The sequence below is a fragment of the Brachyhypopomus gauderio genome, chromosome 4 (genome assembly GCF_052324685.1).
Source record: "Brachyhypopomus gauderio isolate BG-103 chromosome 4, BGAUD_0.2, whole genome shotgun sequence".
Lineage (NCBI taxonomy): Eukaryota > Metazoa > Chordata > Actinopteri > Gymnotiformes > Hypopomidae > Brachyhypopomus > Brachyhypopomus gauderio.
In genome coordinates, this window is record NC_135214.1 from 16034943 (window position 1) to 16059573 (window position 24631).

General features: G+C 41.6%; 1 protein-coding gene across 2 annotated transcripts; it reads right to left on the reverse strand.

Moving 5' to 3' along the window:
* Positions 1 to 447: 447 nt before the first annotated feature.
* On the reverse strand, positions 448 to 24368 carry cfap91 (cilia and flagella associated protein 91). 2 transcript variants are annotated; one of them, XM_077002612.1, is made up of 19 exons: positions 24173 to 24368; positions 23974 to 24050; positions 22991 to 23148; positions 22487 to 22564; positions 22206 to 22262; positions 21842 to 22026; positions 19384 to 19561; positions 18967 to 19124; positions 18479 to 18661; positions 18161 to 18294; positions 17727 to 17840; positions 17358 to 17429; positions 16837 to 16983; positions 16057 to 16278; positions 15441 to 15589; positions 13817 to 13908; positions 10994 to 11849; positions 3892 to 3954; positions 448 to 547 (listed from the first exon to the last, which is right to left on the reverse strand). In XM_077002612.1, exons 1-17 carry the CDS (start codon positions 24258 to 24260, stop codon positions 11605 to 11607), a joined length of 2337 nt encoding a protein of 778 aa, XP_076858727.1. In that variant the 5' UTR covers positions 24261 to 24368; the 3' UTR covers positions 448 to 547; positions 3892 to 3954; positions 10994 to 11604. The 2 variants fall into 2 exon arrangements, with proteins under 2 accessions (XP_076858727.1, XP_076858726.1); XM_077002611.1 differs by lacking the exon at positions 3892 to 3954.
* Between the last annotated feature and the right edge of the window lie 263 nt (positions 24369 to 24631).

The following is a 24631-nucleotide window of genomic DNA, read 5'->3' on the forward strand; positions in this document are numbered from 1 at the left end:
TAATTGGTAAAACGATAAGTGACTTAATATTACACTGCACAATTCCTCTGGCTGGTTTCAGGATTGAGTATATCTCCTGGGACTTGTCAGCTTGACCTCAAACACAGCGATATGCACTTGGTCCTCATCCGATGACATATGAGATGTCTACATGCATGTGTTTGAATGGGCAGCAACTGGTAGTTTGCTGAACATTTACTGTGCCAGCAATTTCAATCACAGCATGTACATGTACACATGTACACAGCATTAGCCTCATCTCCTCACTGTGCCATCTAGCTAACCAATCACAACTAAGAGGTGTCAAAGACAGCTTGATGAAATCACATTGAATATGAACACATTCTGAATGCTTTATTAGTTACTTAAGCAGCTAAGAACATAAAAAACATGCTGACTACTGAGACAGAGAAAGACGATCTTAGAAAAGACAGATTGGTCAAGGTACCTCACATGTGCTGAGTATGAGAGGGATTTGTAACCAAAGTGCTCCACTGGAAGGTCTCCCACTTAGCGAACACAATACTTGAGGTTTGGAATCCCAGTTCTGGATTAGAGACAAAAATAACCTTTAGTTCACTGCTTGAACACACAACCTGCAATGATTTTTAACAAAGGTAAAAGCTGAATAAGTGGCAACTTCACTTGATGCTTGGCTTAAATGGGAGATGTCCACCCAGAGATGTAATTGGGGAACCCTTCCCGAGCAAGCATTAGAGAGGACTGGACACTGGGGAGTCTAATTACAGCTCAAAGCAACCTTGCTAGCACCTCCTCAGTGCTCCCTTCCATCACGATCCACCTCCACAGCATGCACATCCTGCTGGCTATGGCACCTGACGCATTTGCCCTGTATGGTTGATGGCTGTAAATTAGCAGTGAGCACCGCCTGCTTCCAGGAAAAGACCTCAGCCCCCAAATCAATCGCTCACTAAAATGAAAATCACTCAGTGAAATGTCCCGAAGCACGGCTCGTGTAAATATGATGCACAGACATGGGGAGCGGTTCTAAGAATTGCGCCATTACCAATTACATCAGTGCAGCAGTGAGGGAAAATCTGGATAATCACAATGCCTGTGTCATTCAGAAGTGTAGTGAAAGAGAGGCGGGAGACGGCTCACTACCACGCACAAAGTAGAGCCTGAAGCAACAACTTAAGATATTCATTCTACAAGTCTCTCCACGTCTGACAGGAGTGAAGTGTTCACTGTGTTTTGGAGCAAAAGTGTGATTATATTTGTTTATAAGTGGCAGTGCACAAGCGTAACAAGCAACATTTGCTAGCAACAATGCAAAGGCAGCAAGGATTTGTTTTTACAGAGCTGCACTTCTACAGAGATGAAGCACTCAGGATATCCCACAACATTACAAGAAACAGTAACAGTAGAAACAGTAAGCCATTCTCTGATGGGGAGTTTAGCAAAGAATATTTGGTGGACTTTGCAGCATTAATTTATGCTGAGTGCGTCCTTCACCAGGAGAACTGCAATGAGACGCAGGGGAATTTGGAGTCTCAGCAAAACAAAGCAAATAGTTTTACTTTTTGTCTTGGCTCTGGACAAGAGATGTGATATCCACGATACAGCCCAGTTACTGATCTATATATGTGGAGCTGTGGTGATACAGCCCAGTTACTGATCTATATATGTGGAGCTGTGGTGATACAGCCCAGTTACTGATCTATATATGTGGAGCGGTGGTGATACAGCCCAGTTACTCATCTATATATGTGGAGCGGTGGTGATACAGCCCAGTTACTCATCTATATATGTGGAGCGGTGGTGATACAGCCCAGTTACTCATCTATATATGTGGAGCGGTGGTGATACAGCCCAGTTACTCATCTATATATGTGGAGCGGTGGTGATACAGCCCAGTTACTCATCTATAAATGTGGAGCGGTGGTGATACAGCCCAATTACTTATCTATATATGTGGAGCTGTGGTGATACAGCCCAGTTATTGATCTATATATGTGGAGCGGTGGTGATACAGCCCAGTTACTCATCTATATATGTGGAGCGGTGGTGATACAGCCCAATTACTTATCTATATATGTGGAGCTGTGGTGATACAGCCCAGTTATTGATCTATATATGTGGAGCGGTGGTGATACAGCCCAGTTACTCATCTATATATGTGGAGCGGTGGTGATACAGCCCAGTTACTCATCTATATATGTGGAGCGGTGGTGATACAGCCCAGTTACTCATCTATAAATGTGGAGCGGTGGTGATACAGCCCAATTACTTATCTATATATGTGGAGCTGTGGTGATACAGCCCAGTTATTGATCTATATATGTGGAGCGGTGGTGATACAGCCCAGTTATTGATCTATATATGTGGAGCGGTGGTGATACAGCCCAGTTACTCATCTATAAATGTGGAGCGGTGGTGATACAGCCCAGTTACTCATCTATATATGTGGAGCGGTGGTGATACAGCCCAATTACTTATCTATATATGTGGAGCTGTGGTGATACAGCCCAGTTATTGATCTATATATGTGGAGCGGTGGTGATACAGCCCAGTTACTCATCTATATATGTGGAGCGGTGGTGATACAGCCCAATTACTTATCTATATATGTGGAGCTGTGGTGATACAGCCAAGTTACTGATCTATATATGTGGAGTTGTGGTGATACAGCCCAGTTACTCATCTTTATACATGGGGTAAAGAGAAACTTTGAGATGACAGGGAGCTAGCAGCAATGTGAAGTTATTTTTTAAATACTTTCTAAACTGAACAATCACAACTTTATTAAAGAATGATATAATTCTGTCCACAATTCTTCCAGTGTATCACTGTAATGTTATATATAGAATAAATAGTGCTGTCAATTCCAGGTGCCGCGATTAAAAGTCCTCACCAGGATTTTGCTCAAGCTTGCTAGATTTTCTAATTAGCAATCCAGGTAAAATTTGTGGAATCAACACAATCCAGGAAGCCTGAGCAAAATCCTGGTAAGGACTTTTAATCGCGGCACCTGGAATTGACAGCACTAAGAATAAAGAAATATTATATACACTGTATTTAGTGTTTATATATTGTGCAGAACTGAGTTCAGTATATTAGTCAGGCCTTCTAAATCCATTCCAGGTTCTCATTCCAATGTGGGAAAATTAATTGCCCACCCCTGTTCTAGCCTAACGTGCAAGATTTTGGGAGAACTTGGCTTAGTCTAATAACAGTTGGATAGCAAACTAGTATAAGATGCAGGAGTTTCTCCCTATACAGAGTGGCTTAATAAAAAGTGACTACTGCCTAACTAGTGGACTACAAAGTTGAGCAAATGACTTTGGCAAAAGGGGCCATTCCAGATTCAGATTCCTCACTCAGAAAAACTGTGATCTGGCAAATGCAGTGATTGAATAAAACAGATATGATGCTGATAAGCTTTAATAATGGTTAAGGAATATAATTCTGAAAATGTTATGGTGTCACAAATGACATTATCAGTCACTATTCAGTTTGTATCCTGAATATCAACAAATCTAAGCAGGTGATTTCAAATCAGTTGTGCCCTGCAGACATTCTCCATCTTAAACATATGCAGGCACAAACACAAGTAACTAATTTGTTAATTTGTTAGTTGTTAACTAACTAACTAATCATAGTCTAAATCTGTGAAAAAGTCCAAGATGTTTTTATTACAAAACTAACTGTTGTAAGTGTACATATGCTTTTAAATAATCTGCTCAATGTTAAATCATTAAATGCATATTAAAATATTGCTCATTTGCATTCTCTGTATGCACCTCCAAAGAGGTCCTGATGAGCTTTTTAAGTGATGAATGTTCAGTTGAACTGGATACCAGTCCAGTGGTAACACAACCTTGGCTGATAATGAATGCAACCTCATTCACACAGATAAAAGCCATTCACCGTGTCCTGGTGTGTCTTCACCCGCATAGTTGAACACTCCGCAGGAGTCCATGTTAGAGAAATCTGAAATTGCATTGTGATTTGAATTCATACATTTCTTTCACTTTGATGAAAAGACTTTCGCCTTTCATGGAATCATAACAATATGTTCCACAGCCTCTTTTCTGTGTCTTGAATGACTGTTATTAAGTTTTATTACTGCATAATGTAAGCAATTTGTACGCAGGTGGACCATGAGAGAGAGAGAGAGAGAGAGAGAGAGAGAGAGAGAGAGAGAGAGAGAGAGAGAGAGAGAGAGAGAGAGAGAGATAGAGAGAGAGAGACAGTGGAAGAGACAAAGAAATAAGAGAGGGGAAGGGACTGGAGTGTAATAATGCACATTTACTAATTCATTACTATTTTGTCCTCAATTAGACTGACAGAATAATTTTTTACTGGACCAGACCATAAATTGGACTTTGGGCAGGGTGTAGTGTAATGACTATTCCTCTAAATATAACTGAATCTGAATCCTTCATTCAATCAATTAACAAATGAATGAATGAAAGCATACCTTGATTCAAGCATGTAAAAAGTTGCAAAGAAAAAGTGGAACACCCATGTCAACCATGGCTGCTATTAAATCTTGGAGATTGATAAGCCTTAGTGCAGATTTTTGCTTATGCAAACTGTCATATTTTCTATGTGCAGTGCAGAAGTTACAATCACGCTGATGTTAGCAGAAAAACCATAGGGCTTCCTACAAATTCAATTCAATTAAATTTTATTTATATAGCACTTTAAAACAACAGCAAGTGTCAACCAAAGTGCTGCACACATGCACAACATCTACAAACGGTAGTGCGAAAACAAGGCAATAAAAGACCCTAAAAGTACTAACACAATAAGCTTAATTAACTGAATTAAAAGCCAGTGAGAAAAGATGGCATTTTAAGCGAGACTTAAAAACAGGGAAGGACTCTATCTGCCTTATGTCAAAGGGGAGGTCATTCCACAGTTTTGGTCCCGCAACCGAAAAGGAGAAATCACCTCGGCATTTCCTCACCGTCCTGGGAACCGTTAGGAGGCTCTGATCTGTTTACCTTAATGAAATGGGCGGGATTATGGGTTTGCAATACTTCAGACAGGTTTTTGGGGGCTAGACCATGAAGAGATTTAAAGACTATTAAAAGGATTTTAAAATGAATGTGTGTTTGAACCGGAAGCCAGTGCAGTGACTTTAAGACTGGAGTGATATGTTCCTGTTTACTTGTACTCGTTAACAGCCGTGCAGCAGCATTCTGTACAAGCTGTAGCCTCTTAATGGACTTCTGATCGAGACCAAAGTAGAGTGCATTACAGTAGGGGTGACCTGCAATAGTCGCTGATTCGACTATAGTCGACTATACCCCCTAGTCGACTATGAATGTCATAGTCGAATGTACCATTCTAACTGCATGGGGGTGCCCAAGGACGCTGCTAAGCATTAGTTGTTACATTAAATGTCTTTGTTTTCGTTATATATAGCCTTTTGTCAAATAAAAGCATCCTAATTTCTGTTAATAAATATTTTAAAATGATGTGTGCGCATTAACAATAGGCATCTTCCTTACTACACATTAATACATCACACCCTGCAGTTGCACAATCCAAACGAGCGGAGCTGAACACGCTACAGGATCAGCGTGCGCCGAGATTATAATGTCTACTAAAAAAACTTCAAAAGTATTTTGAAAAAGATAAAGATGAATCAAATAAAGTAAAGTGCAAGTTATGTCGTCAACGTCTTTTATTTCGCACGACAACAACCAACATGGCATACCATTTAAAACGCGTAGCTAAGGCGAAAAAAAAACGTTTGCCGTTTGTCGTCTCGTCGCGGTGCGTCTCGGCAAGTAATCCTATAAACATTTATTGTTGTTGTTTGCTTTTAAACCCCGTTACTTGAACCTTTCCTTATAATTTGTTTGCTGTTGTGTGGAAATGTTTTATATATATTTTCAGGCAAGCATATTTTATTTAAAATATTTTTGACAATTTGCACAGTGCCTGTCTGACAGTTCGATATGCGCACTGACGGTTAATGTTCTCTAACGTTTCATTAAAAAATAAATAAGTAATAAATAAAAGCTGAATAAAGACAACCTACCATGTTTATTCATTTATCTGAGTGTTTTAGGTTTTTACTTTGAAGTGGAAAAAAGTCCTGAATGAAAACGGGATCCCGTTTAAGGTGCTCTTTTAAAAAACCCTGATTCGACTATTAGTCGACTAAAGGGAAAATCTGACGAATCAGATTCGACTATGAAAATCCTTAGTTGAATACACCCCTACATTACAGTAGTCGAGTCGATTTGTAATAAAAGCATGAATTAAAGTCTCAAAATGCTGACTAGGGAGGACTGATTTGATTTTTGCCAACTGTCTAATATGAAAGAAACTTGCCTTAACAACCGCAATCTGAGCATCGAACTTCAGATTGCAGTCCAATCTCACACCAAGATTAGTTACTGTGGGTTTCAAGTATTGTGTCAGCGCACCCAATTCTCCCACATTGACAACAGATTTATTTGGACCAAACACAATTAGCTCGGTTTTCTTTTTATTAAAATACAAAAAAATTGAGCGACATCCACCCTCTGATTTCCTCAACGCACTGCAAAAGTTGCTCTAATGCATGAGAGCTTTGTCGCTGTAGAGGCATGTAAATTTGTGTTGTCCACATAAAAATGGAATAAAACACCATGCCTTCTAAGGATTGACCCAAGAGGGAGGAGGTATAATGAAAAGAGCAAAGGTCCAAGAATAGACCCTGAGCCACACCACATGTGAGAGGGGCTACAGAAGACTCTGTGGCCCCCAAACGAACACAAAAACTCCTGCGTGTTAGGTAGGACTTAAACCACTGCAGGGCATGGCCTTGAATACCCACACAGTTGTGAAGTCGAGACAAGAGGATTTTATGGTCCACTGTATTGAAGGCAGCAGTTAAATCCTAAACACTATGACCTTTATCTGGCTAAGAAAACATCATTGAGAACCCTGAGTAATGCCGATTCCGTGCTATGCAATGATTTAAAACCAGATTGAAATTTCTCAGGAATTTGCTCATATCCACATTGAAAAAAAATGCAGTCACTTATTCCATATCTATTCTTAGGGGGAAAACATGTTTAAAGTAATTATGACTGGCCGAGGGTTCCTTAAAAGGCCGAGAATATCCTACCAAGACAAAATAAACTCCGGAATCAGAATTAGCTAGTCAGACTGCGACCTTGACAATGCTTTTGTGCCCCATATATCTTTAACAGTGAATATCTGGAATTAGAAATTCAACAAATTAACATAAAATTGTTTCTGTAAACAGTGTTGCCAGGGTCGCGGTTTTCACGCCAAATTGGGCTTGTTTGAAACTCCCTCCGTGGGTAAAAATTCTGGGGTCAAGGTTTTTTGGGCTACTTTTGAGTTGGGCCACCGCGGGAGTTACAAGTCTATGGAGTCAAATTAGGGTCTTTATTGGTGACGAAAAAAAATAATATCGCAAATATAAGATTAGCATTTTGCATTTTACGTTCCTAATTTGTTTCTGCAATACTTTCCCTCTTTTGCGTTTCTTTCTTTTCTTTGCGTTTCACATTTTATGTTGCTGCTTTTTTTTGCAATACTTTCTCCCTTTTGCGTTTCTTTCTTTTGTTTGCGCGTCACTGCTTTTCTTTGCGTCTCGCATTTTACGTTCATAATTTTTTTTGCGCTTCTCTCTTTTCTTTGCTCCGGTTTTACCCTCTGTGTGGGGGCCGGGAAAGAGGCGTGGCCAAGAGCGAAAGGCGTGCTGTGAATGTGCTGTGAAGGGCTTGTGTATTTGCTAGCTTTCTCATTTCATCTTTGACCAATCTAGGTTTAGTGACTTACAAATCAAGATGTGATGGTAGATATCTTTGTACTATGAGTTTCTTTAAGGCAACTCTTCCAACTTATGCTTTTCACAAAGTTGTCATTTAATAAATAATAATAATAAACTGTCAGCATTACTGTCAGGTTACAGCTCCGGATCCCTCCCTTCGGGCGTGTGTGTGTGTGTAGTCAGCTTCTATATATGTACTTCCTGTGGGTGTGACTGTGTGTATGTTTTCACCCGATGCCTCTGTCTAATGTGTTACATGTGGTGCTTGTGGCGTGTTTAATATATATTGGGTAAGGTTGTCTTGTCCCGTGCTTGTCTTTGTGAGTCCATTTAGTGTTGAGTCTGTTGGTGTTATTTATTTGCTAAGTGTTACATGCGCGATATAGTCTACGTTAAGCTAAATAAAGCTACATGTTTTCGGATCTGGTCTACGCATCCTGCCTTATTCCTCGCACTGTGACAGTTGCAAGGGTTGACGGTCAGAAATTTTGCATGTCTAAGGACACAGAATATGTATGAAAAACAAAGACAGAACTGCAGTGTTTTGACTGTCAGGTGGCCCATAAACTCTACAGTAGCCTGAAGCAGAATCTGTTTCATGTAGTAGAACTGACATTAATTTAAATACTTGTTACTGCAGCCAATTAGGTGACAAAAAAGTGAAAATACTTTCATTTATAAGAATAGGAATAAAGATTAAAAATGCAGTCTTGCCAGTATTTTGCCTTTCAACACAGGCAAGGTAACCAAATAAATATTTCTTCAACACTCCAAAATAAATTATCTCTGAAGACCAACTATGTGAGTACTATGGAGACAAATGTGAGCCAAACAGTTTGATTAATTAGTAAAAAAAAGTAATGACAGAGATTGAGATTGTCGTGCAGAAGGCTGTGGATGTCTCAATCAAGATGTCTTCGGGAAACATTTAACACATTCTCAACAACATATTTACATAATCAGTGGTGACAAAATCTGATGCCAGTGACAAAGTTCACTATAAAAGGGAAAACATCATGTGAGGTTGTGCACAATTGAAAGATCAATTCCACACTGGTCCACACAGCTTAGTGCAGCATATCCACATGCCACATCCACATTCACTCCACCAGGACCACGTGCTGACACCAGTTAACACACAGCGGCACACACAGGAGGTATGTCCTAAAACCTAGTGAAGTGTCTACATAGACACATAGTGTCTGGCATGTAGGCTGTCCCAATTCTTAGATACCTTAAATATGGTGCCTACTGAGATACCTTAATTAATCTGCTCAAATTTTAAGTGACCACTGAATGGTTCCTGGGGTCAGCAATCCCATGATTCATCACAAGCACAACGTTCATCACATTCATCACATTTGTTCCTGCAAAGACATTTTCAAATGTATGTTACTACGATTCACTGCAATGGGCTGAATATAAAAATGAAATAAAATAAAATAAACCACATAGCATTTACTTTACCTTTGTAGGTTAGTTTGTGACTAAAATTAGTTTTATACAATTTTATACACAGGCATTTACATGTACGCTAGCATGAGCATACAGCATAGTGAGTCTGGAAGCCTCAAGCTACTGTTGTAGCCTGCTTTTATATATATATATGATACTGTGATTATCCTGTATCCAATACATGATTATCCTGGCCCAGACACGTCTGTACAAAAACCAAACAAAAAAAAAAAGAAATATATAGGTATGATTTATTGATATTGCAGTGCCCCTCATACTCTGGATAATTAAAGGAAGATCCTGTTCAAGGGGTGAGAAATTATTACTTTTTTATTGTTGCTATTTTTATCCTCTTAGTTCCATTCACCCCCAATCACAGAGGACTCTCCTGGGTCTCCTCTGGCACATGCCGTTGTTTTTATATAACTGGAGGAATAGGAAGTGGCGTCAATGGCGTCAGTTTTTTTCACGTCCAAAGACTGAATGAATATGAATATGGCATAAAGAATGCGTTGAGTGTTTTCTGAAGACAACGTGACTGACGCAACTCTCGAGTTGTCTTTGTTATGCTGTCATTCATTAATTCACATGCGGAAAACATTTCTAAATATGTTTATGAGTAAAAAATAAAAGCGATTAGAAATTTCATAGTTTGATCGAAATTTAATTTCAACTGAAAACGCTTTCCCTACACTCATTTTTAGTCTGAATAAATGGCACTTTTCAAAGTTCACGATCACATGAACTTTTAGTTTTAAAAAGTATTTAACATATTGTCCCCGACTGGCACCACACAGAACGCCTACGTCCCTATGTCATGTAGGCCTATCTAGTTTACCACACCAGTCTAAATACTAATATAAGGCCATGGAGAACAGGCTCTCGCTGTTGTTACAACAAGCCTAGGAAGTCGCACTTTTATTTCGATTAGCCAATTTCCACATATTACAAAGGTGAGGAGAAAAGGTCAGTGAAAGGTTCAGAGATATGCTACGGTATCTCTCCACTTCTACAAGCTAAAACAACAACAAACAAATGTTACGGAACAAGGTACTACATACTCCGTTCAGTTCAATTGCTATTTTCGTGTTACGTTACGTAATAGTTTACCAGGCCCATTATTTATTATTAAATTAAACTATACCCTGTTCGTAGCCGAAAGTTTACGCAATTTTGACCCAACACCGCCACCGACAGCGCCGCTCTTACCCGCTGACGGACGCACCGCTCTCGCGCTCCCACGTCCAGCCGTAACGTTTCAATCACGACTTGTGTCTGCTCGGTCGCGGCACGACGGACGGTTCCAGATTTCCCATTTTGAGCGTCTCTGCTTCGTCGTCTTGCAAGGAAACGCACAGTATTCGCGTTTGACAGGCGGGACGGACTTGGGAACACGGTACTTCCTGCTTACGGGACCGGTGTGCGGCCGGAGGATCGCGGGTTAACGCGCTGGGTTAACTGTCATTTCTCACGGTGCACAGTCGAATGAGCGGCTGTCCGAGCGGACCCGTGCACTTTCGATTACGGACACACTTCCAACTAATTTTCACATTTGTTAAAATAATTTTTTTTAAAGATCAGACAAGCGTAAGACCGTGGCACGTGTTTAATGTTATATTTGTGTGTGAACTGGTGAATCTGGTTAAATATCCAGTCTGCGTTTAATGTCGCGAATAAGTTTGAATCTTTATCATATACGTGTAATGACTGAGAAAAAAATTATTGCACATTACACATTCCTTGCTTGTAAACTTTAAACAAACTTACCTCAACATAACAGTCACCAAGTTCTTAGCAAAGCAGTATTTTCTCAACATGTCCCAGTGATCTTCGATCTTGGTGAAGCATGAATTTGAAATCTGAAATTTGACCCACAATAGTGACCTTTTAAATTCAAAGGTACAGTCCGGTTAGCGGGATCAGGCGTGTGATCAACAGGATAGGATGGCTTTTGGAGAGCCTCAGAAAGCGCACCAAAGAATATTCCAACGTTAACGCGCTGCAGGGCTGCTCTGGGATCAGCTAGGATCCGTTTAACGAAGCACGTGAACGTGAGCCCTACAGGAGATCTCTGAGATTGCAGCCGTTTTCTTTGTTGTTTTACACCAGGAATGAGGCTGAACGACCCATAATGGGGGATCATCATCCACACGTATTAGGAAGCAAACTGCTTTATTGGGTGAACATTAGCATGCACTTGTGGACAAATCTGTTTTTATTTTATCTCTCTGCTGGATGGCATCACTCTGGATTAAACCCAACCATAGTAGTAATAGTAAACATAGTAGACACAGTAGATTCTGTTGACATGTACGCACACAATACACACATGGTAATTCTCTGGTGAGTACATCTCAGTTCTCATCAGCCACTCTTAATCAGGGTGTGTTTGTTGGTGATCCTGGGACCTCCCCAGAGCAGTTACTTGCTGGGGTCTCTCTTGGAGCCATAGCCTCCTCCACCTGGTCAAGCATCCGGGAAAGCAAATCGCTTGAGGCTCTGGCTGCGGGTGAGGGAGGGCGGGGAGGGCGGGGCCCCTGGACTGAAGCTCCCACAGCTGAGCCATCGATTTTATGGATGAGGGAGTGTGCTGCGTGCAAGTGCCTTCTCTGAGTTTGTCTCACTAAAATAAAGGGAGAGAGTAAGAAAAAACGAAACAGCTATTTACATAGAACTTTTAGTAGGCCTACATAAAAATGGTGCTAAAAGTGCTTCACAAAGTATAAGTATATAAATCAGTGGATAACACAAACAAAAAGGGGAAAAACCTTAAATAAATGTAATTCAGTTCAACAACAATATAGTAATCAATTAAAAACTAAGGAATCAAAAAGTAACAATAGTAATATAAAAAAAAATGTACACAGAATACTGAAATATCAACTTAAAAATAATAATCATTATTATGAACCAAAAAGTAAGTAGTAATAAATAGATATTTATTATAGATTTTTATCACTTTATACTTCATACTTTTTCAACTAGGCTGCTTGCTGAATGAGTGCAGTAATTCTGTTGTGTTATTGGCAGTTTAGAGAACTGTGCATTACATTAGAGTAAGTGTAAAACAGCTTGAATTCGCAGGTTTAGAAAACAAAATACTTCCATTATCTGTGTGGAATGAGCCTTCAACTGTAACCCACTAGCAAAATGCAGCATGTTATATTTTGCCAACATCTGCTGCGAGTGTGACCTTTTTACAAAGCTAGTAAGGTTCTAGATAAACGCAGGGCACAAAAAAAGCTCTGCTATAAAATGAGGGTTACTAAACAGCGTTAGTCACAATCAGAGTACTGAACAATATGGCAAAGGTTTTTACTAACAATGGGAATTTCAATAGTTAGATGTAAATTCAGTTATAACAGTATAGGGTTTTTGGTCTTTTTGTGTGTGTGCTCAGTTTTTTGGAGAGGAGTATTTGAAATATGTAATTTAAAAACAACCATTTTTTACAATTAGATTTGCACTTCTAAAAAATAAATTACACCTAACCCCATTACATCACTATTTCTGTTCAATTTGTTTGCAAGTAATGATATTTTTTAAATATTGGTATTGTAATTGAAAAACATATCAAATTTCAACCAAATTGCCTATTTTTAATGGAGAACTATGGAGAACATTCTGCAATAAACAGTCCAATTACCTTGCAAATAGGTCAAGGTCATTGTCTACTACTACGACTATTACTACTACTACTACTACTACTACTACTAATAATAATAATAATAATAATAGGAAGGACAAACAAATTATTAACAAATGAATGTGACACTTTTGTAGCATTACACTCACTGCTAGGAATGGGCGTCAGTTCACGGAGTCAGAAGGTTTATATGTCACATTGTGTCATGTGCCTTTAACTTAAATGCTACTGTCATTGCTATCATTTTTGGCAATTATCAAAAAACTGAGTTGCATTAGTCAGAGTGCAGAGTGCCAGAAATATAAAACTCTACACAGAACACTGTGTCACATCCCTGACACTCTTCTAGAGTGGAAGACTCTGCAACTTCTAAAGAACTGAACAATGCACTACCCGGTGATGCTATGTGGTATTTTGCAGGTAGCAATCTCAGGTAGCAACAGCAGAAGGCCCAAGGTGAGTTCATATAGCAACGGTAGCTATCCCACAGGGTTGTCTAGAAAATGGGGACTTAGACACGACAGCGGAATGTATATAGCTAGGTAATATCTGTGAATTAGAAATGGTGTACTATACTCAAAATGTGCTTTTTTCTCAATTTGCTTAAAAAAACACACACAAAAGGTCATATTCTGTCAGAATTTTCTTTTCTGAGATATGCAATGGACAGTGTTGTGTAAATGCTGACAGCTCTGTCCAAATGATTTCTATATATTGTTGGTTTGTTCATGCTGACCTTGCTGGTGTTTGTTTTGCCTACTCATGCTCTCTGTGTTATTTTGTCTGATTTCTGTTATGTAGTGATAACGCCTACTGTAAAAACATTGAGTTGAACTGAATATTTCACAGAAGACCTTATCAAATATAAATTTCCTTTTGGTATGTCAAACGTGACTGTGTTTGTTTCATGTTCTTTTGATGCCACTGTGGCATGGGTAACACACCTCGGTCCCTGACAGTGATCTTGTGCACCTCAGGAATGAGGAACCTGTAGACAAGCTCTGCCACTATCTCTTCTGACTGCACAGTGTCCCTCCTGCTTACACACACACACACACACACACACACACAGAGGGAGGGAGAGAGAGAGCGAGCGAGAGAGAGAGAGAGAGAGAGAGAGAGAAAGCAATGCATAAAAATATTTTATGTTGTATGTTTATAGAACTAGACATGCTGACAGAATTACAAGACGAGAGAAAAGTATTTCTCTCTAAGCATAAAACATACAATCTTTCATACTGAGCTTTCTTCACTTGCATCTCAATGCATCTCAGGCCAGTACAAATTAGTTTGCCATGATGCTATATTTTATGGCTGGTGATCCCAGGAATGATTAAATAAAAAGTTAGCAAAATAAAAGATTATACTTTTATCTATGCAACTATAAAACTTATATATATAAATTATAGCATCATATTTGTATTTAGACATCTTTCGAATCTTGTTCTAAAGCTCAGGTTTAATGTAGTCTCCAAAGAACTGACTAGCACAATATTCATCACCATCTGTTTAGGACATGACACAGACACAGCACTGTAATAATCACAAACATTAATGGTGTTTGAAGCCGTAGATATAACATACTCACTCCTCTAGGAATGTCCTGGAGGACTTTGTTCAATAATAAGCCCTTTAGCTTCAAGGATCAAGTGATAAATATCCTTTCAAAAGCACTTAAAACCGAAACGATGCAAGCTGTTACATGATGTGTGACTCACATCATTTCCACATTATGTCAGCCCTCCAATGCTTCTGCATCTGACCCACCATCCGAGGTTGGTGTAAAGATCAATGCAGCCATACAGAAATAAATGTAGTATAATGGGTCCCCAGGGCTCAAAAGGTCAGAGCAATTAGCCATGAGTCGAAAATTCTTTGTGAGTATTTATTGATCACAGTGGCAGGCAACTTGGATAAACCATGTCATCATATGTTTGCAATGACAACAGAAAACTATGAGTGAAACACGCCTCTGTTGACACGCCTCTGTGCTTCTGGTCATGTGAATATGATATAATTAAGTTTATGTAATGAAAGATGAATTAGACAGGCAGACCTTAGGTTAATAAAACAATCTTATAATCTTGTTATATATCCAGCCCTCTCAGAGGCTAATAATATGATGTTTTTTTTGTACAGGTTATTAAAGGCTTTAAAGCAGTCAACATTATTTATCTAAAGGCCAGGATGTTTTCCTGTGGTTATTTCTCATGAAAGGTGTGCTAATGTTTATTTTAGAAATGCCTTGGTGTGGCAGGTTGTTATGGGCTCAGTTATATCAAACGTTGATACATCTCTTTGGAATATAAAACATGAGGAAATGTGTGTACAACTGGACATGAAGGAAAAACCCATTTAAGATGTGATTTGTGAATGAATATATGTATAAATATTGTTGTTGAAAAAAAAAAAACCCTACTGAGCAAAATCCTTAAAAATGTCCTAATGAGCAACAGCGGAAAATGGTTTAATGCCTTGATTAACTCCATACAAATTAATCCCATGTGCCTTCTTGATGGATGCCTTAACTGGGAGTAACTGGTGTCTGAATAATAAAAGACCACATACGGCTGCTCCATGGCGTAGGCAATGGCGTCGAGTTCCTGAGCCATACGATGAATGTCCTCTCTGGCCTGGTCTTCAGCAGTGTGCTCAATGGTGTCCATTATCACATTCTCCAGGTACAGGTCCACCGTGGCCTGGTGTACCCTCACCACCTGAGTGTACACAGCACAGTTAGAGACTACACACACACACTCAAATACACACACAGCTCAGAGTTCACACATACAACCACACATGGATGTTAGACAACAGGCACACATTGACACCGGAGAGATTTATGTACACGCAAAATACACAGACACACACAATGGACCCAGAGGGCTGGTTCGCATATAATGGTAAAACATAACATAAAACATAACAGTAAAAGTATAACATAACAGTAAAAACCCTTGAACCCTTGACATTCAAAATATAAAGAAATAACATAAAAACATAAATCAAAAACAGCAAAAGGCCGGTAAAGGAAAGTTAATGGCAAAGCAAAATTAAATGTATGCTGGTGGATGCTTCTAATGGCCAGGACAGATTTCATGTCTTCATTACTTTTTAAAAGAAAATGTAACATAAATTTCTTGCTTGGAGAAGTCATATTTTTAGGAAGAAAAAGTATGTTCACCTGTTTAAAGATCTCGTCCTGCTCTCTCCGCCTCCTCTCCTCCACCTGTCTCCGCCCACTTTCTTCTGCCTCACGAATGCGGCGGTCTCTCTCAGCCAGTAGCATGAAGGCATGGATCCGCCTCTCCTCCTGCAGACGAACCAGCTCCTTAGCCAGGAAGTCCAGCATGTCCGCCAGCACCGCCCCTGACAGGCCGGCCAGAGAGGCCTCCATCTGAGATATCTGATCAAGAGAGAGAATGAGATAAATAGAGATAAAGGAGTTTCATTTTGATTTAATTTTGGTTTTATCATCTTACATAAATCAGGACATCCTGATGTTGTAAAGGCACTGGCCAGAATGGTTCACATCGGTAACCTCACTGGTAGGTTAGTGCATGTACATTTGGATTAATCCTATTCTCAGTTTCTGCTGTTTGCTAATCTGTTTTTTTTTTTATCTTGTAAAAATGTGCTCAATATTTAATATAACACTCTAGTTTACTGTTATGCAAACCTTTTTAATTTGTTATACTGTTCCCTGGGTCAGTTCTCATTTAATATTTGCGTTCAGGTGTATTCAACTGATAGACCTTACGGACAGAACACAAAAACACATTTTAAAAGAACCAGATCAGAGTTCAGGTATGGAAATCAGATAACGTGTTCCTTTCACTGGCCCAGGCACGTTTTGCACAACAACTAAAGGGAGCCAACAGGGATCTTGTGACGGTTACAACCTGCTCCACCCCCATGTACGTGGCCCCTCCCTATGGCCACACCCACAGCCCCGCCCCCTCACCCTATCGCTGTGGAGCTCTCTCTCTCTCTGCAGGGCCAGCGTGACCTGTTTGTCAGCTCTCAGAAGCTCCTGCTCCTCGCGCAGCAGGGCGTGGGTGGTGCGCAGTTCCTGGATCAGGTCCAGACGCTTGGCTCTTCCCTCCAGCATCTAGCCAAGCAGCATAGCACACGAGTTACTGCCCCATGCTTGGGGCACCAATTAAAGCCCCACACCAGCTGCATCAGACATTCACACCCATGCCCACATACACTCTACAAACGACATGGCAAGTTGAGCGATATTTTTGTGTTCCTAAGACTTGCATAACACTAAGACATCATCTAAAGCTGTCATAGCTCAGCGAAGAATCATCACTTTGCGTGTACCTCTTGAGTGATTAACCTTTGCGTCTTATTCATACACATTCAAGGTCTTAATTTAAGCCACAAATTCATGACGCGTTTAGTTGCCATCTGTCACCATGGATGCTCGGGCGTACACACACAGTATCTCATCTGTGCCTCCATCTTCCATCTGTATACCTGGATCTGGATGCATCTTCCCCTGAGCAGTTTCTGCAGGTAAATGACAGCAAGCTCTTTCTCCTCTTCCCCCTGCAACACGTGCGACAATTGCCATCGAATGCAATTATTCACGTGACCATTTAATACAGCAGACCAGGGTGACAGTGCTGTTTGGAAGTGAGTGGCACTATTTACATATTAGAAGCCTTTAAATGTGGCCGTAGGCAATACTGCTTTGGGCTGCGTCAGTGTGAGGGCAGGAAGGAGCAAACGCTGACCGCTATGGTTGGGAAACGCCCTGATTTTACCACAGCGGACTCTCTGAATCCCATGTGTGTGTGTGTGCATGGACTGAGTGTTAAACAGCTAGCGTTGCGAGAGGAGTACCTCAGGAGGCGCGTCCACTACGGGCGTCGGAGGCCGAGGGACCGGCTTCTCCTTCTTATAGAGGAAGCGCAGGGGTTTCTCCTCTTCCACAAGGACTTTTGCATCTTTTATAGCCTGTGACAGATGTGCAAAATGTCTCAAAACAGAATGCTGGTATAATCTTAGTAATCACTTTAATTTGAAGTAAACACTTTCTTTACACTACCACTTTAAACTAATCACCGTTTATTCTATCACCTGTAACGCTTCTGGGGATCTTCACCAGACCCTCACTACAGTCTCCTCTAAGATTCATATCCGAATGTCGGTGAACTGACGGTGCACGTGACTGGTCCTGTAGTGAACCTCTACTACTCATCCACCCACACCCCCACCCCCACCCCCGCTCCACCCTTTAGAGAGGCTGACTAAGAGTGACCAGCTGTTCACCACACCTGATGCATCCTCGTCAGTTCCGCGTCCCTGCGTTCCGAGCGCCTGATGAAGCCCTTGCTCACTCTGGGCTTTGGGGCCTTGATTCGTGGCTCCAGGGCCGAGGCTGGGAGGCCCGCCTCCAGCTCCAACAGCCCTTGGACACAGCAAAGAATGGGAAGAATGAAAGAGAGTCACGTGAGCACACGCGTTGAAAGACACGCTTATGCTCAGGAAGAACCTTAAGTTTAATGAGACAGCTGTTGTTCAGCCGTTGTCTCCGCCCTTCTTCTGAAACAAACACTTCCCAAGCCCCAGAAGGCTGTGTGGTAGCAGCGCACCTTGGTAGGTGCTGAGGAGGCGGCTCGTCACCACGCCGCGGGTCATGCGGCGGTCGGGGAAGACGCCGTGGCGGGAGAGAGGAGCGTACGTCTGCGAGCCGTAATCGGTGTGCGCGCTAATGACGTCCCTTCTTCCCGGCTTCCTGTCCGGACCCCGCCTCTTTGCCAGGAGCTTCCGGACAGCTGCGAGAGACAAGCACCGCAGGGCTGACACATTACACGCTTCCTGCTATCTGATGGAAGTGCATAACCCTAACACATATAGCCATTTGTGGACAATCTGACTTGGCATTTAGCCAGACATGAATGCTTTTTAACCTCAATTATTTCAATAACTACAGGCTTTGGACCAGGCTAATCTCCCGTAAGCGTTACAGAGTAAAAGGGGTGCTGAAAAGTGTGACTGCTTGGAGCTTCTGGCAGAAAACCAGCCGTAGTGCTGCTGAGGCAACAGATGGGGGGGGGTGTGAGCCCCCGCGCTCCCGTACAGAGGACGTAGTCACTGCGAATCTTGCGGAGACGCTCCTCCTTCTGCCTCTGCCGCTGTGCAAAGCGCTCGTCCAGCCGCTCCACCGTGGCCTCCTCCTGCTGCGTCTCCCTCTGGCGCAGGAGCTGCTTGAGCAGGGCCAAGCGAGCCTCTTGCAGCCTGACGCAAACACACACACACACACACATAAATGCACCACATGTGCATACATAAACATACGAGAACCCTCGATCACAAGGGGTATGCACAAATAAACATGATGGCACACACACACAAACATGCGCCACCCCCGAATACACACACCCATACCAAAGCTTGAGAGTTCTACCACTGGGACTAGGAATGTTCAGTTATTTATAGAGAGGGAGAAATGGACTGCAGCTACAGCCCACGGAGCACTGTGGGAGGAACTCCTCACTTCTCAATCTCCTGCTCTCGGAACGCCCACTCCTTCCTCTCCATCTCGTCCATCATCCTTCTCCGCCGCTCCAGCTGTGTGAGATCATTCAGGGGTGGCAGCGTGGCCTCCCAGGCCCTCTTCTTCCTCGCTCTCTCCATCATCTCCACCTCCTCCAGCCCGGCAGGCAGCCCCCGCCCTGAGGGAAAGCACCTTCCGTTACTCCTGGGGTTTCTACTGCCACAGGGCACACACACTCTCTGAGACTGAGACAGCTGGCCCGAAAAATCAGCACAGCAGTTTGTGTCAACAAGGTCCTCATCACCTTATAAGCTGCGAGTACAATTAACTCATTCTGAGGTGCCTGTAGTGTTCACTTTAACTAATCCGGGTTGACCTCATGCCCTTAGGGAGCTTTTCCTTGCCACTGTCGCTCTTGGCTTGCTCACTGGGGGCTTGGACTCTGACACTTATAAAGCTGCTTTGTGACAACAACTGTTGTAAAAAGCGCTATATAAATTAAATTTGATTTTATTTGATTTGACCTCCGACCTCATTTAGGCTCAGAACATTTCAGAAGGGTTTAGGCTTCAGTTTCTAGCAGCATTTGCGATTCAGTTTTTGCCTGTTCAACAAAATGTAGAGAAGCAATTGTCATCAGTGACCTCTTTCTGGGAAAGAACAGCTGGAGCAACCAGAGAGCGCCACAGTCTGATATGTACAACCATGGACGCTTTTATATTTTAGAGCGATTATGTTTTTATAATTTAGATCAGAGCCACTTCCATTTCCAAACTGCAAGTATCAGCTCCCTTTGTGAACTGTAAACTTTCTTTTTTAACACCAGTCAAAAAATAAAGTACCATTATTATGAGCTGCACACACCGCAATAACAATAACACCTGACCGTTTATGGAATAATAATCAGCATTCTGAACCTCAAGCCCATCATCATGAAGTGCTTGGAGAAACTTGTGATGAGCCACATCAAGATACAAGTGCCCCAACTCACTGGAGCCCACACAGCTTGCGTGATGACCAGACTGCTCAACTGACCCTTCCCCATCTGGAGAAAACTGACACCGATGCTTGAAGGCTTTTCATATACATCAGTTTCCCATTCAACACTACCATTCCTCAGCACGATTGAAAAGTCAAGCTGGATCCTGGACTTCCTGGCTGGGAGACCCCAGTCAATCCGGAGCAGGAGCACCAACTCCAGCACATTGAGCACTAGTTGCCCTAAGGTTGCGCGCTCAGTCCAGTGTTGGTAAGATTGTGGAAAAGAAAGGTTGCTGACTTCAGGGAAGTCTGGGTTGATCAGTCTTTGCTCAGCACTGATGCCTCCTCTCTGGAGATCATGAACAGCTAGAAGAGAAACTATCATCACCCTTAACACCAGGTCAAGAAAACCATCAACCTCATCAGAGGCTGAGGAACAACCTCACCATGTTCTACAGAGTATCCAGAGAAAGACCCTGCAGAAAATAATGAGAAGATCATCTGGATCTCTTTCTCCTTCAGCACATATGTTTCCACAAGACGCTACATCACCACCAACACAAACTGTCACATAACCTTGTGGTATCTTGTGTTGCATCGTGATTCTGGAGGAATATTATTTTACTGAAAATAAAGACACACTTGAATAAAGCTATTTTAAAGCTATTTAAAATCTTAAAGCTATTTTAATCTATTTTAATAATTGCTGCTTTAAACTGTCCAGATTAAATGTTTGTGGGATTTGGGCTGTTAGCTTCCCTAAGATGAAGCTTGAGGGGTAAAAGTCAATTCGGCAGCATGACTCATGTTCTCTTGGCTGCCATTACAGCACCAGTGCATTCAATACAACACTTGTTTGGTTTACAAATGAATGACACTGCACTTACAGAAATAATGAACCCGAAGAAGCTCTACTGAGTCTTTCTCCCAGCAGAACCATTAGGTTTTTAGTTTGACAGCCATGGTAGCCATGACGATAGGTAAGGTCATTCACCCATTAAGTATAAGTGTATATTAAGTAAGTGTATAAGGACGACAAAACTGTGCCCATCACAGAACACGGGTTAAAAACGTCTGTTGGCAGGAAATGCTGTGTAGGAGATGAGGAGATGATGTCAAGGCTCTGCTGACATCGCTCTTCTAAAGACCTCCGTTTGTCTGTTCTCTTATAAAACAGAAAGAGAAAGAGGACTGAGGTTCATTCTCCAATTCTGGCCTAGCCTCGACCTTAGGCCTGAGGGGTTAATTATTGCTCACTCTGTTCACAGCCTGTAATGCATTATTGGCAAATAGAAATATAACAAAACTTTACAGAATTAATAAGCGCTTCAGCTACTATAACAATGTTTGTGCTAAAATTATGTTTGGCTCTGTGTGTGTGTGTGTGTGTGTGTGTGTGTGTGTGTGTGTGTGTGTGTGTGTGTGTGTGTGTGTGTGTGTGTGTGTGTGTGTGTGTGTGTGGTGTCTGAGGCCCCACCCCATGTTAGCGTGGCTAGGGTGAGGAGTTCTGGGGGAGCTGTCCCAGGACGCAGAGTGTACTCAGGGCTGTAGGGCTCTGTCTGGGCCTCGCTGTCTCGGTAGTCCGTTTGCACCCCCACCGTACGCTGGAAAGGTCTCTCTGGGCTCTCAGCACCGCCCTCCTGGTTAGAGACAGGGTCGGCTCTGCCCGGGAAACCCAGAGTTGAGGAGTCAAATTGCACAGGTGATACCATCCAGTTGGATTCAGGACGAAAAGTAACAAACAACGAAACACTATACTGCTGAACAGTGCGAGACTCAAACCAGAATAAACCAGTGATTTGCATAGGTGAAACGGTTGGGATAAGCACGACGTGACTTACTTAGGTAAAGCAAAAACAACATCAGGTGGGATCTTCTGAGAAAACGGGATCAGAGGACTGATGGGGAGATAAGAAACAATGCCATTAGTGCATTTAAAAAGGGAGCCATGCCATTTCTCAGAATTCCTTCCAACTGTCAAGGTCTTTGACATTTCTCCCACATGTTTTCATTCAGGTCAACAGGTGTGTGTGTGTGTGTGTGTGTGTGTGTGTGTGCCCACAAGCGTTTGTGTGTGCATGTATGTGGGTGAAGCTTAGGAAGCATTAGTCTTACTTCTTACCGTTTAAAAAACTTCCAGCGATCCACCCCGGTCACATCCTCATGGTACGGTTTGCGGAGTTGAACACCTGGCAGCAGCCTGGAAAGCAAACAAGTGGGTGGATGAAAAATCTGCCATAATACACTTAAACACAGCGTGTGCATAGAAGAAGAAATGGTGAGCTGGTGTTATCAGATGTTACAGTAACATCCACTGTGATGAAGACACACTCTCAACTAAAGAATGACTTTTTCAGGCTCCTCAGATTGAGTGAAATCTGTCATGATTGTACACTATGACATATTTTCTGGTAAAGAACACGATCTACTGAACGTGCACATAAGGTGTAGATCCTCAGCCTGTGTTAAAATGACACACATGGCAGTGACATGCAAATCAATAAAAATATGCCACTAATACATCAAAACAAGAAGCTTTGTGTGTGTGTGTGTGTGTGTGTGTGTGTGTGTGTGTGTGTGTGTGTGTGTGGTGTCTGAGGCCCCACCCCATGCACACTCATTTTACCCTGATAGCATCTTCAGGGCCTCTCTCCTCTGCTCAGAGGGACCACGCCAGCGACGGTCGATGAAGTTTGGAACGGGGTCCGCGACACCCAGTCGCAGCGTATAACGTGGGTGGTGAGGGAGGTTACTGAACATCGAATTAAAGTCTGGAACCTTCTCCTGGAGAGGCACGAATATGATTAAAAACATTTTCATGACCTCGGCGCAAGTAAAAAAGCTAGAAATTTTGGTCGTTAGTCATTTTGAAATTGAATAACTTAAAATAAATATATCTTATTTGAACATTCAGTTTCATAAGTAGCCAGTATCGTCTCGTGCTCTGGGAATGTGAATATCACTGTTTTTCCATAGCCCTTTAGAGTATCTAAACATGTCAATGTGAGCTAGTAGGTTTCCTTTCTTTTCGGTGACTGAATTCAACAGGGATATTAATATATAAAGTAATTTCCCAGTTGTTCTTCACATTATACCATTATACAGACACATAGTGGTATAGATGTTTCAATGATTCTGTACTAAATCTGTTTGAAACATGGCCATTTCCATGTGGGGAAACCTCTCTGTAGAGCTTGTTTTTTTAGGACTACAAAGCAATTTGATTTTTTACCTCATGGGAGCTGCACATAATACAAAAGGTGTAATGGTAGCCTAATAGATTTAGATGGTAAGATTATATATTGCCCCTTTAAAATTCAATATCCTGGGGGGAGTAGGAGAGATGGGAACAGGATCTTAATTTGCTTACAATCAGGGGTGTATCAATCTTTTCTAAAGTGGGGGACATTGTATGAGAGAGAAAGAGAGAGAGAGAGGGAGGGAGAGATAGAGAGAGAGTGACATATATATATATATATATATATATATATATATATATATATATATATATATATATATATATATATATATATATATATATATATATATATTTAACAAAACGTACAGTGATGACACCTGTCGAGTGAATTTATATAACCAAGGACTCACCACACGGTCCACAGACGAGTGCGCCTTGTGACTTATCCTGGCATGGTCTGTCTCGCCTGACACTGTGAAAGTGGGATCTGGGGGGACAAAACAACGGCCTGCTTCATATCATGTGCTGCAGTTTCGTTATGCTGGATGAAAACGGAAACAAGAGTCCGTGGATGTGCGTTATCTTCGGCCTGATTCCGCTCGACCTTACCGTACAGATAATCGTACGCTCTCTGCTCTCTGAATCCCTTATTGCGCTCATTTTTCTGGTGAAATGTGCGTGTCACGGAGACACTCATTTCTGTGATTTACATGCAATAACCTAAAAGTAGACAATACACTAGACAATAACGCTAAGTTATCTATTTTCCACTACCAGGCTAAGAAGAACCCGTTTAGCACAGGAAGTTCACGGGTTTGTGTGTTACCATAGAGACGACCCGTATTTAGCTGAATCTAACCACCAGAGGGCAGTGTTTAAATCCAACTGGTGTGGCGTTGAATAAAATTTTTGTCTCACAGCAATTCGTTTTTGACATGATTTCGGGCTTTTTAATTTCTGCAATTAAAAGCCTGTTGTCCGTTAGTCCGTTCAAATTCTTACCATTATTTATATTTTATGTACAGTTTTGGAATTAAAATGTTTTAGAAACTGAGCATGATGAGTAAT

Coding starts and splice junctions, on each gene's coding strand:
- cfap91 (XM_077002611.1), bottom strand. CDS start 24,260: ATGAGTGTCTCCGTGACACGCACATTTCACCAGAAAAATGAGCGCAAT. Junction 24,051..24,172: donor AGCGTACGATTATCTGTACG/GTAAGGTCGAGC, acceptor TTGTCCCCCCAG/ATCCCACTTTCACAGTGTCA. Junction 16,984..17,357: donor GAAGATGCATCCAGATCCAG/GTATACAGATGG, acceptor CTGCTTGGCTAG/ATGCTGGAGGGAAGAGCCAA.